Source organism: Akebia trifoliata, chromosome 5 (genome assembly GCF_017979445.1).
Source record: "Akebia trifoliata isolate Shusen 1 chromosome 5, ASM1797944v1, whole genome shotgun sequence".
NCBI lineage: Eukaryota > Viridiplantae > Streptophyta > Magnoliopsida > Ranunculales > Lardizabalaceae > Akebia > Akebia trifoliata.
This window is the reverse complement of record NC_141379.1, coordinates 6,337,183-6,354,889: the sequence shown is the minus strand read 5'-3', so window position 1 is coordinate 6,354,889 and position 17,707 is coordinate 6,337,183. Positions and strand designations below refer to the sequence as shown.

Sequence of the window (17,707 nt, the reverse complement as noted above, 5' to 3'; positions counted from 1 at the left end):
GAAGTCTCTCAAGATTTGTTGAGACATTTACAATGGCTAATTAAAACTCATTGGGCCTAATTAATCCTTAAAATCTTTGAAAGGAAATTGACTATTGAATTGAGACAGTTGGGTAGTGGAATTCCAGAATATTCATTCAAATCCTTATCTGCATGTTTTAGGGATTAGCCTTTAGGACTGTACAAGACCTAGGACTATTTCTTCATTATTTACTGATTCTCTCTTAACTTCATGAAAAATTAGCTTCTTTTATGATTTTCCTTATTCTTAAAAATTAATTATGATCTCAGACGCATCATTCTAGGTAAGTTCCTGCATCAACTTCAAATAAATTAATAACATGCAGTAGGTACTTTGAGCTCAACAAAATCAATTCCCATAAATATTCAAAATTTCCAAGCAAACATAACTAAATTTTGTTCAAGGAGATTTAACAAATAACCAAAAGAAGAGATTTGTCGGCTTACTCAGGACATGCATCAAGCAAAAGCTCAACAGAATCATCCAATGGGCGGCCAAGCTTCTTCTCCTCTTCCTCTTCAATCTCCTTCAACCACAAAATAGCATGGACCCTTTGTCTCATTATCCGATAATCCTTAGCCAATCTCTCGATAGTATAAACTTCAGGATTCTCCTTATGCAATTTATACATCTCCGCCTTCTCAGAATCCTTGAGATATGAACCCCTTGCACCAGGCTCTCTCACTTGCTTCAGCAACACATTCACCTCCTTCATCCGCTCTCCCCAAGAGTCCACGAACTCCCTACCTTTGCGGTTCTCCTTCTCCAACTCCTCCGACACCTCATCAATCTCCTCCGATGATGATGGCATCGACGGAGAAGTGGGTACCACGTCGGTGGACCCAGGGGTGACCTGACGGCCTACAGCCTCTCCGTCAAAATGCTCTTTGGTCAATCCTGTTGACCAAGAAGATACAGAGTCCCAACCAAAATCAGAGGCACCATCGGGTTGTGTTTTGCCATCTTTGTTCCCAGACGATCCAACAGAGTCCCACCCTTTCTCCCAACTATCTTTCCCCTCTCCATCACCTGATTTCGTGGAGAAGGCTCGTTGTAAGACTGAGAGACGGAGGGATTCGATACCATTCCGTGCGTTCTGTACCTCTCTGGATGTGGTTTCTTTCAGAGATTTTGCAATGACCGGAGAAATGTGGAGTCGACATAGAATGCGATGTAGATTTTGCATCATTGCATTACAACAGTAACAGCACCTGAAAATTGAAATATTAATTAAAATTGATTCTACTTATACGGATGATTTTGCTAAAAATCATTTTAAAAAGAAAACATTGCAAAAGAAATGCTCTAATGAAATACTAATTAAATACCCAAAAAAAAAAAAAAAAATAGAAATAAAACATCCAATAGTGGCCCTACAGAATATGGAGATTGAAATGTGGGTATTGTGACAGAAAAACTGTCTGTGAGTCATTTTATCAAACAGTTGGTTGGTCATATATTATGGGGAGGGGGAAAGGTTGCATCAAAAAAAAAAAATATCAGTTTTTAAGATTTCTTGGAACATGGTTTTTTTAGGTAGTCTTCAACTAATACACAGCATTTAAGTTGTAATCGATCCAACAAATACACTTTTTGGGTGCAAATTTCTTATATGTTTTGATGATCCCCAAATACTCCCCCCCCCCCCCCCCAAACTAAACAATATAGCCACCATAACAAGAGAGAGAGAGAGAGAGAGAGAGAGTACCTTTGGACGGTGAAATGGAACGTTTGAAGCTTCGAGTGCTTGAGGAGAATGCAGAGAGGTCAATAGAGAAACCCTACGTGGTTTTAACTCCTAAAAGAGTGTGATAAGGAAGACCCCCGGGCCCAAGTGTCTTGCGAGTTGAGTCGTTGACTCGCCCAAGTCATCTCGTTCGAAATGATTTTAACTACAATTCTATTGCCGCGCCAACTTTTGCTATCACCAACCCGATTCATATGTAAATCACTAAGAATTAGCGCACATCTTTGGGGAGGGAGGGTTGGGGGGGTGTTGGCATTAGCAAGGTTGGTGTAGAAATAAAAGTTCTTTACATATATTTGAAATTATTTTTTAATGTATGTTTTTTTTATAAAATAAACTGGATCAAAAAATGCTGAGTTACAATGTGTTACTATTTCCATAAAAAATATTTAGATTATTAAAACTTAATTATTTTTACTATAAAATACAAAATACTATTACTAGACAAAATTTAATGGGAGAACCACCTTTAACGCCAAAATTTAAAAAATATGGACCAATAGATCTCCATTTATAAAGGAGTCGTAATAATCTAACTATCCCACATGGCACACTCAATCAAGTACCTGGCGTGACAAGTTCGGAAACCATAGATCTGTGCTCCTCGAAATACACAATTCTCGAACTTGTCACGTCTGGGTAGTTTATTGAGTGTGGCATAAGGGTAATCAGATTATCACGATTCTTTATAAAATATGAACCAAGGCCTTGTTTTTCAAATTTTATCATTTAAAATATTTTTTTTAAACTTTGGTTATAATCATTATTCAAAAATACTAGACACACCCTTATGTCTTTTTTTTTTCTTTTCTTTTCTTTTCTATTCTTTTTTCCATTTTTCATCCCATGGGAGTGAATTCAGGATTTTGAGATGTTTTGGATAAAGCTCATGGGCCGATTTTTAAGGATGAGTTAGGCCCACGGACTTAAACATGGCATCAGATCAAGAGTACCTTAGAGATGGGTTGGGTTAGTATCTCTGCTCCTGCATGGAGGGGGGAGACCCAAGTGTCTTCAGCCCTTAGCCCTTACGTTGAGGGGGAGTATTAGCATAGTCCCACGTCGCCCGAGTACTCTTGGGTTGTGCAATGTATAAAACAGGGGCAACCCACTCCTTGCAAGCCAATTTTCAAGGATGAGTTAGGCCCATGGGCTTTAACAATTTGGTAAGGAAGGTGTCATCCCGGCTTGAACGGACTTCGAGATGTGTTTTGATGGCAATCTAATGGCTTTTGTGGACGAACATCACTACCAAGTCCCAACTCCCTGTAAATTCTGCCTCTTAATATTTTAAATTTTACTGAGAGAAAATATAAAATGCAATTCCCCAATCGATACCACTACATATTATGTACCTTGCACTTGGTCAACCAATTTCTTCATCTAAACCGTCAATTTCAATGAATGATCTTTCAGATTATTCTCCGAGATTGGATTTGAATGGCCTCCGAAATATCAAGTGATGGTGTACTAATTACATGGCTCTGATGAATCGAGTTTTTTCATCAATCCAATCATTTTTTATCCCATTTTAAATTGAAAAGAAGGTATTTTCGGTTTTTTATTTAAAGTTAGATGGAAGTTAACATTTTTTATTTCCTTAATCAAGTATTTGAAAATGGACGGTCACTGTACTCTTATATTTAAACGATTGGATGAAATCATCTTGATGATGTGGCACAACCTCAAACGTTGACATGGGCTACAGGAGATTCACGCTACAGAGGATGCGCTCCCCATTACGTGCACCTTGACTTTGTTCTTGCAAGAGAGACTAACATAAAATGATCGAAAAACTTTTTCTTTCCCAAAACCTTTCATCTCTAACCTCCTGAAGAACCCTACATTGTTCTCGAGACAATGGTTGAAAGAACAATGATCTTAGGTTGAAGATGTAGTCAAAAAAATTTACCTTAAAAATTGAAAACGATAGGCATTTGTGAAAAAAATTGATGTGTTTTGACAAAGATTTAAAGTGAGGGCATTTGAATTATTTAATATTGATCTTTCTTGAAAAATCAAGGTCAAGGGGTACGCCAAAATTCATTTTGAGAACTGAGCGAATATCTCCAATTTTCATCAAAATCTAGAAGAATTCTTCAAAATTATTCAACCTTACTTAAATAAATCGAAAGATCTTCAAAAACAATAATTTTACTGGTGTTGTGATATTAAAATATCACAATTTTTAGTCATTATATCATATTTTTCAAGGGATGGGTATTACATTTTTTTCATTTTTCATCACCCCACTCCATTCTCCGAAGCCAGACCAATGGCAATGGGAAAGAGAAGGATAGAGAAAGATACCTGATTGTATCCGATTGTATACTTAACAATAGTAAAAAAGGATAAAGGGAGAGGTCTCAAATTCAAACCATATTTTTAAAAATTGTTTTGGCGTCTTGTCCATGAAAGAGACCAACCATACCGTCTCAAACAAGTTTTCCAATACATTTGAGACATCTCATTCAATAATGAGAAAAATGACCGTAGAGTTTTAAATCTCATCCAATACATTGACTTGTTTGTCCGTCTCATCCATACTTGATACCAAGACGACTTGAATGATACGTCTCGATCTCGAACAAGTTTTGAAACCATGGTTCAAACCCCGCATGGATTTGGATGAGATATGATGCTCTAATAGGCCAGTTACCTCATCACTTAAAAAATTACCTACCCTGATCTAGCTCAACAATTTCTCATTTTTATTATCTTAATAAAATATACAAGAGTAACAATATAATTTTCAAGAATTAGCTAATGTAATTTTACAAGAGCAAGTTGAAAATATAATACAATCCATAATAGATATGCAAGCACATCCAAGTGGATACAACCCAAAGGAGACCATGAAAGGGAAACAAAACAAAAACAGCAAAATCATTTCCCACCAAAACAAAAAAATCCCAAGAAAAGACTCCTCATTTTAACAAGGCTTTGCAACCGGAGCGAAATACACCGATTATTTCACCTTAACATCTAGCTCAACAGCTTTGTGCGTTCAACACCCTCGAATGTTATAAGTATAAAAAGATGCATTTCGCAACTAAGTCTGTAAACACCCCAACTAAGTTTGGGAGCCTTAAGACTACAAAACAGTGAGCTTTTTTTTTTTTTTTTTTTCCGTTGGTCCATCCATGGGCAGTGCTTCAATTTAAACATTAATGCAAAGAACGTCTCACAACTGACTGGGGTACGGCTGCAAAAATTGCAAGTAAATTCCCCTCCTATTTGTAGTATGATCCGACTACACATCATCCCAAAAATTAAAATAAAAAAAATAGAGGCAATCATGTATTACAGTGGGGGAGCCAAAAAAAATTGCTAAAAGTGTATTTTCAAAACTACATAAATGATGAACAACCATGCAAGTTTAGGTACTAATATTACAAATAGGCATGGACTACATAAAGTAATTCCTAAGGAACTTCTCTTCAAGAAACAAAAGAACTTGCTTAAAAACAGTAAGTGCAATGGTGCAAGCGGTTCTTCTTCCTGATAGTGGTTCCGTGGTGAACCTGTCAGTTTTATTGTATTCTTTTTTTGGACCCATCCGCTCCTGTAATAGTTGTCTCTGGTCCCTGATCAAGGTGACTCGTGGATCATGAGATAGACACATTGTCCTAACTTGGAAGCATTTAGCCCCATATAGCCTTTATTAGTAACCCTCAAACAAGAAGTTGAACATGGAAAGAGGAACCCTAGAGAAATGGAAGAAACACTGACAAGGTGTTTGATAAACTACAAAAAAGTATCAACAAAAGAGTTAAAGCAAAATATGAAAACAGGTTAATTGGAGAGAACTACGGGAAGTGATAAGTAAAGCAAGATGACAATCATGTAAAGCTAATAAAGTATGCTTTTCACCAAGCTCCAACGGCAGAAAGACTTACCAGCTTGGAATGTGCCGAGCCAAATAATCACTTACCTGATTGTAGTGTGAACGAAACCAATAGTTCCTAGAAAACCTGCCAATTTATTGCATACAACACTTAAATCACATTCACTCCATAACACGAACTGACGGTAACACACTTGAGATAACACAGAGAACAAACCTACCCCTCGATTGATTGCATCTCTACTACCTGGATGGACATCTGAACCAACTGGTGATTTGTAGTTCTCAACATTCTTCGGAAAGATCTTCAACCTACCCTTTTTAGGTGAATTGCAGCTCTATATTGACTCTGATATTTTTCCATCAGGATATATAGCCTCCAGAAGAAAAAAAACCTGAATAAGCATCAAAACGACAATACAGCTGCCCTTTAATAATTTGCGGGTTATAGCCATCTCGTGAAGTTAACTCCACCTAAGTTCATAAATAACCACCAACAAAGAATTTTTTTTTTTAATTAAAAAAATTCACTCTGTACACAATCCACGATAATTGACAGAAAGAAGCATATTAAAATTTATAAGCACACAATCCACGATAAATGACAACATATTAATGCACGCATTTTAGATGAAGTAATCATTCACCACAATAGAGTTTAACCATGCTACCTACAATTTCCAAGGCTCTACAACCTAAACCCACAAGTTCCCAACAAAAGACAGGATTAAAAATCCAATGCATAGCTACCAAAATACCAATCCTAATAAAACTGCCAAGGAGGAAACAATCATGGCTGGCAGTATTTGTAGTTTTACAGAAAGGGAAACATAGTTGATGCAACTCATGGAGGCGTCTTGGTTACAAAGGCACTTGGTAGCACACAACATTAGAGCTTGTTAATAGATGGTGTTGGTCCTCTCAAAGGTAGGCCATAAGTTTCTCAAACCCTTTCGTTTGGTCTTCAGGTCAAGGCTGAAGGCTTCGTCAAAAGAGGCAGTAGGCTGGCTTCAGGCTTCATAGATGTCAGCTGTTTTGATAGGAATGGGAGGAAACATAGGTAAAACAGGAGCATTAGAAATCTAAACATGGGAAGGCCGGCTAGGATAAGGTAACAAATTGTGATATATTATGATTTGACTAGCATATATCAAAGCAATCTGCCATTAAGGATAAAAAAATATTAAGGGAGACAATAATCTACCTGACGTCACTAATCATCGGGGGCCCTAATAACCATGATGTTTCCCACGAGAAACAGGTTTTTGACCAGATAACCTGGTAACAGAAGCTAAAAATCAGGATGAGATGTAGATTAACAGGTCTTATAGTAAACAAACATGACAAAAATAAAAGCTTACTATGAATATTCAAAGAAACATTGGTACACTTGTGAACAGGAAACAATAAAGAAAGCAACGCTAATAAAAATCAGAAGAAGCAAAGTTCTGTGGTGTCATTTATAAATTTAGAAAAGGTAATTAGAGTTATACTATCCGGTTTACCCGTTAATTAGGATAAGGTGTAGATAATGATGGTGATGGAGTATTACAATGACAAACGCAAAAACAGGAGTACCGTCACGTGCTCATTGGGCTGGGAAGAAAATGATCAAACTGCCCATAACTTCATAGATGACCATTGGTTGGTGCTTTCTAGTCGTTTGAATTGAAGACCCAAGAAATGATTAAATTCAATAGAAAATTCAACCACAAAAAATTGTGGTCTACCTATGCTCTAGAGTCAAAGTTTGATGTCCACCCTCAAAATCTTTCAATATACTTTTTGAGCCCACTAGTTACATGGATGGTTGGCCCACCCAACCATTCATGGACCTACACAACAAAAATTAGTATGTGATTGGTGTTGGCCATTTGAATTGAGCATGGTTCATCAAACGATCTCGATTCATTTGTTTCAGGAATTTTCCGCATAGTAAGATCCAATGGTGAAAACTTGCTAATCAGGTCCATTTTTTTTTTCTCTTTTTTTTCCTTATAAATACATGTTCTTTCGTTTTGACACGTGCCTTGATATTATTGCCAAGAATATGATGGAAAAAACAGTGGTCATTTATTGCAATCAGGTCAATATGGTCATTTTAATCTTGGTCTAACGGGCAGGTGAGTCTCTACCATTTTCACATTCATCAATGATGGTGGACTGATGAAAAAAGGGCTTTCTAACAACGTTGAAATTTCGGGAGTAAAGTAAGGAAAAGACAAAGAAGTAGATCAAACCCAAAAGAAAACACTCATGACAAAATCTGCAAAAATAAAAAGGAAAATCTTACCCTGTACCACTAGAACGACCAGAAGAGTGGCCACCGTATGATCCGTAACCACCACCACCACTCTGCAAAGAAGACATAAAGAACAATTTATAACAAATTGAGAGAGAGAGAGATTATAAAAAAATCAATCAAGGTGACATTGTATAAGTAGGTGCATAAACAAACTAAAAAATCGAGTTAGAAACAGTACGCCAGGAAAAAAAACATATTGACTCAAAACTTGGAAAATGGGGAAAAAGACAAACTAGTTGAACAATAAACGTGTGCAGATTACCTGTGAGCCCCCATAACTTTCATAATTGTCTCTAGGAGACACATCACTTGGACCACCATAACCACTAGAGTACGAAGAATATCCACGACCATGAGATTTACCATCTTTATTTTCATATTTTGAGCCATCAGAGACATCTGCTTCCATGGGGAAGTAAGGAACCGCTAGTGGAAAAGCAGATAATGCACCCTCCCTCTCAAAAAAATTAGCTTTTAACCGTGTTATTACTTGCACAAGAGCATTCTTAGCAACTTCAATGTCTCCACTGATCTGGATAGCACCACCACACAAATATGTAAGATATGGTCTCTACTGGTGCTAGAGGAGAACGCACAAAGTCGGCACAACAAATTATACAATTAATACTTATAAAAAGAAACAAAATATACAATTAATAGGATATACACGAAGTGCCAACTCAGTAAAGTTGGTAAGATGTGTGGAGAGTTGTTCTCACATCCTAGGTTCAAATCCCTTTCAACCAAACTTCACAATAATAGCCACCGACCCTTTTACCTATCAAAATAAACATGACATACATAGCTGAAAACAATATAATTATGACTTACCTGAACCATCTCATCATCTTCAGTTGCAACTTTTGGAAGGTTTTCCTTTGAAAGTACGCGAATATTTGCTTTGGTCTGTCTCCTCATCTCAGAGATGATAGCCCCACCTTTACCGATGAGGCAGCCAATGCGGGATGATGGGACAAGAAGACGAGTCATGTAAGAAGGTTCACCATGGTCCTTCTCTATTTTCTCACTACATCTGGGCTGTAGGCGCACTGCTGCACTGATAGTTGGAGAGATTGGGTCTTCAAAGAACTAGAGGATTTGGCACATGTTAGAATAATATGATGGCACATGACCTGCATTTCTTTGTTGATACAAAACCCAGATGTTAAGATGCACACCTCTTTTGCTGAGATAGTTATTATGCAATCATCTCCTTCGGCAGCTGAACTATCAACTTTGATATATGCCCCAGATTCCTGTCTGATTTGCTGGATAATGACACCACCCTTACCAATCACACCTCCAATATTTTCAGTCGGGCAAACCACACGAAGAGAAAACTCCTTTGCGGATGACCCATCCCTTGGAGCAGAATAAAAAGGAGCTTCACCTTTGTATCCTCCATAAGGACCCATCAAAGGAGCTAAACCCATTATTGAAGCACCCGCATTTGATCCCATGAATGGACCACCCGACTGATACATATTAGACATGGCAGAGGCGAGGAAATGTTGGGATCGAGACGGATTATCATGAAGTCGTAATGATACTTGATACAGAGCCTTCTTCACAACTGAGGCCTCCCCAGTTATCTAAAACAAAAAACATCTTGAGTTAGCTTCATTCTGCTAATATAATCAGTTTACAGCACCAGCAATGCAGTTCAACAATGCAAATAGTATTAGCAGGATAAAAAATTCATGATGGACTATAAACAAGAATAAAAGGCCAGGTAAAACTCACAACACTACACACATTCACTCGATTATAATACTGAACATAAATTCTCTACAGATATCCACACACACACTCACGCTCGCGTGCACACACACGCACATATGAGAAGCGTTCGGAGGCCCTAGAGAGAACCAAACAGTTTAGGTATGGGCTGATTTTTTTGTGAGGATGATCTCTATGGTGAAGAGATCATCCTCACCAAAAATCAGCTCATTCCAAAACTTCAAACCCTAGTTTACAAATTAAAGAATCATGGACCGTCCGATTTTTGTAAACCACTTTTGATGGGGTTAGAAGTTTCGGAATGGGCCGATTTTTGGCAAGGCAGATCTCCTCATCATAGAGATCATCCTCACAAAAAATCAGCCCATTCCGAAACTTCTAACCCATACATTGAAAAAATGTTCCCGCTTTTTAGGGCCTCCGAATGCCTCCCCATATATATATATATGGGGCAAGATCAAGATCCAACATTTTATCCAACATGTTTTGTCCTATATGGGTTAGAAGTTTTGGAATGGGCTGATTTTGTGTGAGGATGATCTTTGTGGTGATGAAATCATCCTCACCAAAAATCAGCCCATTTCGAAACTTATAACCCCATCAAAAGTGGTTTACAAAAATTGGACGGTTCACGATTCTTCAACTTGTAAACTGGCGTTAGAAGCTTTGGAATGGGGTTATTTTAGGTGAGGATGATCTCCTCACCATAGAGACTATCCTCACCAAAATTAGTCCATTCTGAAACTTCTGACCCCAATTTACAAAACATGTTAGATAAAATGTTGGATCTTGATTTTGTCCCTATATATATATAAAGGTGTTCCAGGGGGAGGAAAAGACTTATCAGGAACTGGTTCTAGACATCTTGGGCTTATTGTTTTTGTTTTTTTTTTTTTTTTTTTTTGGAGTAAGCTAAGCAAAGACGTTGAACGCATGTTTTTTTGAAGATGTTGTGCTTAGTGCGGTAGTGATCATGATGTGGGCTGTTTGTTTTTGTTGTTCTTTTGTCTCTCTTTTCTTTGTTTTTTCTTTTCTTGTACAGGGGCCACTTCTCTTTTTCAATCAATAAAAACTTAATCCAAAACAAAAAATTATAGGAGTGTATCGAAAATAAAGGGAAATCGATGAAAATGATCTGCAATACCTGAAGAAGCTCATCGGTAGTCAAAGCACATGGAGGTAGATGTTCATTCTTAAGAATTCGAATCTGAGCACCAGTATCACTTCGTATACCTTGAATTATCTGCCCACCTTTCCCAATAACACATCCAATCTGATCCGACTGCACAAGCAGACGAACAGTAACTTCATGAGGCCCTTCATCATCTTCATCAGCAGGAACCTCATCGGCAACAAGCCTGTCATGCACCTTGAAGAGAGCATCTTGAGCTGGGCAGATGAGATCATCGGTGTCTTCAAATGAGTTACTTTCCTGGCTCGAACTAAATATAGTAACAACACGTTCATCACAGCCTGGCACAGTGTCACCTATCCTGATCTTTGATTGAGTGTCAGCTCTTAATTTCTTAACAATCTCACCTCCCTTGCCAATGATACTTCCAATCTTTCTACCGGGACACAAGTAACGGAACACTGTATCTTCTGGCCCGGGAGCATACTGTTCTCTCTCATCACCAGGGTTTCTTCTTTTACTTCCTCCTCCACTGTCAGCATGATTGGATTGAGAGTGGGATCGCTTTCCATATTTATCTCTTTGGTCAGCCATGGCAAAAATGACCTGATACCTATTTCCTGATCAATTATCTGCAAAGTAAAACCAATGGATAAGATGCTTGAAGGTATCACAAACGGAACACACCAATTTTTTATGGCATGAATGTATACTAGAAACAAAAGTAAGATGTATGGAGGAAGAAAAACCCTATAGGTGACAATTACTGATTGAAGATATTCAAAACACCTACTGATTGAATAAAGGTGACAATTAGTGACTTACAGGGACTTTCTACCTCAAAATTTTAAACAATGAAAAATACATTTTACAGCTTTAAACTCTTAAAAGATAAGAAAGAAAAGCCCTAGTTTCCTCTTCTTAAGGCTCTGTAACTCTTAACAGCTATCTGCATAAAGTCATAGAGATAGTATTGCCCATGTTCTTCATGAAAACCATATCCAATCAAGAGCACAGTTGCAGACCAGACTCTGAGCTACACCTCATCATAGGGTCAAAATTAAACTGTTTTTTTTTTTTTTTTTTTTTTCAGAAAACTAGTGATCCTGACTTTGCAAGCCTGGAAGGAAAAAAAAAAGTGTCTTTGAGCTCTACACATTCAACCTTGATAGGATTACTTGTAGAATGCAGTGAAATTCAAAACCCAGAACATTAAAAGGTCAAGACGGCAAGAAACAACATTAACATCAGCATCAAGAGCTAAAAATGAACCAAACTACACAACCAAATTAGATCCCCAACGAAAATTAAAAAATTGCATGGACTTCAATAAACCTTATAATGTCAAAATATCAAACACACACAAAACACAACCAAATTAGACAAAGAACGGGTTTGGGATATTACATTCGGCTAGGAGAAGTATTAATGCTTTGAAAATAGGAAAAATGGAAGATTTCATAGATTAAACAGTTCCACTACCACAAATGACGACTTACAAAATACACATAGTGATTTACAGAGCATAAATGGAGACTTCAGATCACACAACCAAATAATAAACCCTAGAAGATAATATCAGTCTCCTCTGCTTAAGGTATGTCACTCTTAACAGCTGTTGGCATAAAGTGATAGTGATAATATTGCCCATGTTCTTCATGAATACCATATCCAATAAAGAGGGCATTAGCAGACCAGATACTCTGAAGGCTGAACTAAACCTCATCAGAGGTTTAGAAAAAAAAAAACATAAAACCCATTTTTTTTTTCAGAAAACCAGTGATCCTGACTTTTCAAGCTGAAAAAAAGAATTCTTTGATCTCTGCACATCAAATCTTGATAAAATTACTTGGAGAACGCAGTGAAGTTCAAAACCCAACACATTAAAAAGACAAACCCACAAGAAGCAACGTTAACAATCAACATCAAAGCTCAAATGCTAAAAATGAACCAAACTATACAACAAAATTAAGACCCATAACCCAATAAAAATTAGAATTTCTATGGACTTCAATCAACTTATTACATCAAAATTCCAAAAAACAAAACCAATTAGAAAAAGAACAGTTTGGATCATCGATATTCAGTTCGGAGAAGTGTTGATTCTTCGAAAATACCAAGAAATGGTAGATCATACAGTTCCACTACCACAAACAACGACTTACGAAATACACATAGTGATTTACAGAAAATAAAACGCAGAATTTAGATCACGAAACCAAATAAAAACCCTAGAATTTAGATAACATTTTGTACCTTGTCTTAGCGCGCGAATATTGTAACCTAACCGAGAGGGATTTCTCATACTAAATTTCAGTTTCTTCGGATAAGAGAAACTCTGTAAAAATATCTTCGGACACTGTGATTTTGACCCTAGGCATAGGGTTTTGATCAGATTCTACGCATGGCACAACATCGGTGATTTAGACATGCCACCCCATATTTCGGTGAATATTAGATATGCCCCCATAGATGACCTCAGTCTTCTTATAGACTAATAGTAAAAAAAGACTCAAATACCCTCATCTTCAACCTCCAACTAAAATCCTTGATTTTTCTTCTCAAAAATAGTCATCTTCAATCTCTTTTGAAAAAAATTTAAGATCCGTCATCAACCTTAAGATTTGACCTACTTCAAATCTTCAACTTTCAAATTTTGAGGCAAGATAGGGTTTTTGAGGAAGTATTAAATGATAAAATTTTAGATAGACTACAAATGAGACAAGGTAAAAACTAATTAATGAAAATAAAGTTAAATAAATTAAAATTAATATAGGGGTTGAAGAGTTTGAAGATGATTAGTTTTAGAAAGAAGAAGCAAATAAGATTTTTTGGGAATTATGAGATTTTCAATTGAAAAACTAGGGTTTTTTTTTTTTGTAAAGGATTAATTCTAAGTTGAAAATGATGAATCAAAGATAAATTTGAGTTATTAAAAAGTTTGAAGATGACTGATTTTGAGGAAAAATCAATGTTTTTTTTTTTTTTTTTTAAAGAGATTGAAGATTAGGGTATTTGGGTCTTTGGCCATTAGTCTAACGGTCAAGGGGTGCATGACATGAGTCCAGAACTCATGGGTATCTATAATATTCACCAGGCCCCTAATTCCTAATGGGCCAAGGACTCTGGACTTGAAAGATAGTGAAAGCCTCTAATCTACGTTGAAAATAAATAAACTAACAAATCACTTGTCATATGGAGTCAAAATCGTCATTGTCTCGCATCTTCGTGGACACGTAACCTGCATTTTGTTCTTGAAATTTGTTCAAAAAATTATATTTTCTTATTTTATTTATTATTTTATTGATACACTTGTTGGGATATCAATGGATTGGGACGGTCTTAAATTGTTCAAATCTAATCAAGTAAGATATCGAGCACAATTCTAAACCATTTATTATCCAACGTTGGATCTAACATTTTTCAAAAATCTATATATATATATATATATTGCTAAGCATTATAAAATTTTATATAATAAAACACTTTACTATAGTTGTGTGGGATAAATGTCTCGTCCGCTATAATTTTTGTGTGGGACAAACATCTCATTGAGTCAGAGATTTTGTGGGATTTACTTTATTATCTTTTGTTATCATTCATTTAACTCTATTATGTTTCATTTATTACCCTCTTATATATTTAATTTTTTTTTTAATAATATCTTTTCATTTTTTATTTTTATTTTTTACTTTTACTCCCTTGACCCTAAAGAGGATGATCATGTTGTAGGCACGGGTGAACTCTATTAGATAAGACGCACGACGCATATGCATTGCAAGAAAGAGTGGAAGGAAATACTGGAAAGAAAGAAAAAAATGCAGAAGATTCGAAAATAAACAAGCATTACTGTTACTTCTTTATGACACGAGCTCCAAATGAATGTCCAACCATCTAAAATAGAACATGTATTGTTCCTATTGAGAACTCGATCATTTTGTCCAAAAATATCATGGCTGAACTCCAAAAAAATTATTTACATGACAAAGGCATTGTTTTACATGAAAAAAGTTGCTTGACTCTTCCCAAAGATTAATGCGCATAGCATGTGGAGTATGCACATGGCAGTCCACAACAACAGTTCTCAATCACGCTCATGTCGTGTGAGCATGTATTAGATCACCTTGATAAGAGAAGTACAAAGAAAAGTCATAAACGAATCAAATCTTGCAAGGTTGCAAAATTGTGTTTTTCTCGCTTTGCCTATGTTGGGAACTAAGCTAGCAAAATAACACACAATAGGAAAGATCAATTTGGGATATATTCTACCCATCAATTGTATTGCATATATCTCTATAAAAACATCCCAACCCTTAAACACAAAATCCAATAGTTGAGATTTATGAGTATCTTGATAACACAAATCTCAGAGATACTTATCCCAATGATAAATCCATTGGATTTTGCATTTAAAAGGTTGGGATCATGTTTTTTTTTTTTTTTTCATGAATCACTCTTAGGAGTCAAGGGATCTTGACCCATCTCTATGTGTAGTTATTATAATTGTACTCTATATATCCAATCATGATTTTACTTATTCTAAAGTTTTTGGCATCTAAAGTAGCTCCCCAAAATTTTAGTTGTGTAGCGTAGTCAACCACACAATGGTATAAACATATATAGACTTAAATGAATTTTTGCCTATTATAAGCAACAATTATTAGAGATAGAGAGAAGAATGTACAATGTGTTCAAGATTGAACACCACGAAAGAGTAACAACAACAAGACTGTACCTTACAAACTTAATCCCATCTAACAACAAGATCTTCAAAGAAGGTTAAATTCATTGTTTTTTATCCACAAAATCTATCATCTTCGAGCTCTTCAATTTCTAAGGTAAATTAGTCTCAACATACCTTATCTTCTCTTCAACGTGTCACCTTCAATCTTTTGTACAAAACCCCTTGACTTTTTTACCTAAAAATTCATTGTCTTCTATGCCACCTAGTTTGCTTTCCTCCATGATGGTTTGGAGGTTGAAGGAGGTAGAATCCTTGATGTTGGAGAGTGGGGTTTTGGGTAATATTATTGTACTAGAAGTTGTAAATGAGTTTTTGCAGAGAAAAAAAGTAAATCTTTTCAATTAAAGACTAAAAATGATGGCATTTTAGTCATTTTTAGTTAAAATTCTCAGAGAGACCCTTGTCATGAAACATTGAAGGGTATGTCTAAATCACCCTTATTTAAAATTAAAAAGAAAAATCGTGATAATCCCCCCTCCCCCATGTCATACTTGAATTAAATACTCTCCTGACATGGCATGTACTAGAACCATAGATTTTATGCCCTGGGATACACAACTGCACATCCCCATAAATATGTGTAGTTGTTATCTTAATTAAAGAAAATCTATGATTTTGGCACATGCCACGTCGGGAGAATATTTTGAGTATGCCACACGGGGCTGTCATATTATCATTACTTTTAAAAAAAGGATCCCTTACATTTTGTTATTCAACAGAGAATCATCAAAGTGCTTAAAATACGAGGTATTTCAAATCAATCCCAAAACTAAGAGGGATGCATCTTAAATTCTAAAAACATAAAGAGGTTATTTAGACATAGACCTCCACTAGTAAATAATTGAGATACGACTGTATTTTCAAATTAATGGCATGTCAACCTAAATGTTATCAATCAAGTGCTAGGGTGGTTGATATGTGTGGCCCACCAAAGCAAAAAAAAAAAAAAACCCTAAATGTTATTAAGGGTACAATTTTTTATTGTGATTCGACTTTAAAACTCTATCTTGTCAAGCCTTCAAACCTCTAGAGAAAGATAGGATTTTTTGACATGTTAGAGATGATGTATTTTTACGTCAAACTTTCTTCCTCCAAACCTATCATATATGGTATTTTTTTTTTCTCCCCATTTTAAATCTTAATATTCTTTCTCAATCAATCCTCAAACCTCAAGAACAAGACATAATTATTGGGAAGTAGAAGAAGATGGAGGTATAAGTATGGAAAAACCGCCTGAGGGTTTTCCAAAAGGGTTGAAGATAAAATTGAAGATGTTAAACTAATTTAGGGATATGTATGAAAAAGAGATCAATTTTTGACGAATTTACGATTCTGGCTCATCATTCATTTCAATTGCCAAAACATGAACAATAATGAATTTAGAGGTTTTTAAAGTGACTAACTCAAATTCTTAACCGTTTTGAATTTTTTTTTTTTTTTATAATGAAAATACGATCATTCACGTTTTGATAATTAAAATGAACAATTAACCAGATTCGTAAATAACTCATTTTCAGCTCACGAAATGATAATTCACCCAATGATTTACTTGTTATAGGGCATTTAGGTCATTGTATAAAAGTTTTACGAAATAGATGGAGGTCAAGAGAGGCATGTCTAAAACGCCTAACAAAGGAAAATCTAGGATACTGTTGATTCACGTGGACTTGGAAGTAAGATATTATCAAATAATGAAACGAGGAGAAATAATTAAGGGCATAATGGGTAACAAACTATTAAAAATTTGGTACACCAATATGCTTCCTTTCTGATTTAAGATCTAATTAATTAACTATTGTTTTCATACTTATGGATACTTATGGCTTTCTTTATTTGTGGTTGTAACTTTTATATAAATTAATAAAAGCTGCCCACAACTCAAGAGCACTACCTACCCACCTATTCCCCTTATAATCAACAAACAAAAGCTTCCAACCTAAATAAATGTGTTTAAAGTTACAGTTAAAGAAAAGCTTCATGGAATGGGGAAATACTAATATTGTATTGCTTCACTTTTTGGTTACTTATGTTTAAATGGGTCCCCATTAAACCACTTAATGACTACTTAAGTAGTAATAGAAATCGACATTTGATTTCACATCTAGAAATGAGTTTCGATGAGAAAATTTGATTGGAATCTTACCATGAAAATTTAAGACGATAAAATCATT

The 17,707-nt window shown here is 35.7% G+C and overlaps 1 protein-coding gene and 1 pseudogene across 8 annotated transcripts in view; both read right to left on the bottom strand.

Annotated features, from left to right (window-relative positions):
- The window catches only part of LOC147401271 (RNA-binding KH domain-containing protein RCF3-like), a 30,568-nt gene extending 17,363 nt beyond the window's left edge, over positions 1–13,205 (bottom strand). Inside the window, exons 1-10 of one of the 7 annotated variants that reach the window (XR_015178413.1) lie at positions 13,049–13,205; positions 10,805–11,424; positions 9,099–9,512; positions 8,752–9,009; positions 8,183–8,452; positions 7,909–7,970; positions 6,820–6,893; positions 6,013–6,089; positions 5,837–5,972; positions 5,072–5,742 (exon numbers count right to left, since the gene is read on the bottom strand). Coding sequence is in view for 1 of the 7 variants with exons in the window: in XM_086442487.1 (XP_086298613.1) it covers positions 6,845–6,893; positions 7,909–7,970; positions 8,183–8,452; positions 8,752–9,009; positions 9,099–9,512; positions 10,805–11,386 (1,635 nt within the window). In the remaining 6 variants the exon portion in view is untranslated. Of the gene's footprint in view, positions 1–5,071; positions 5,743–5,836; positions 6,090–6,239; positions 6,646–6,819; positions 6,894–7,908; positions 7,971–8,182; positions 8,453–8,751; positions 9,010–9,098; positions 9,513–10,804; positions 11,425–13,048 lie in introns of those variants that run through there. The other 6 variants (XR_015178411.1, XR_015178412.1, XR_015178416.1 and 3 more) reach the window with 6 other exon arrangements.
- On the bottom strand, positions 365–1,887 carry LOC147401272 (small ribosomal subunit protein mS75 pseudogene; annotated as a pseudogene). Its single transcript, XR_015178410.1, has 2 exons — positions 1,730–1,887; positions 365–1,232 (listed from the first exon to the last, which is right to left on the bottom strand). The product of XR_015178410.1 is annotated as a small ribosomal subunit protein mS75 pseudogene (transcript).
- Positions 13,206–17,707: the final 4,502 nt, after the last annotated feature.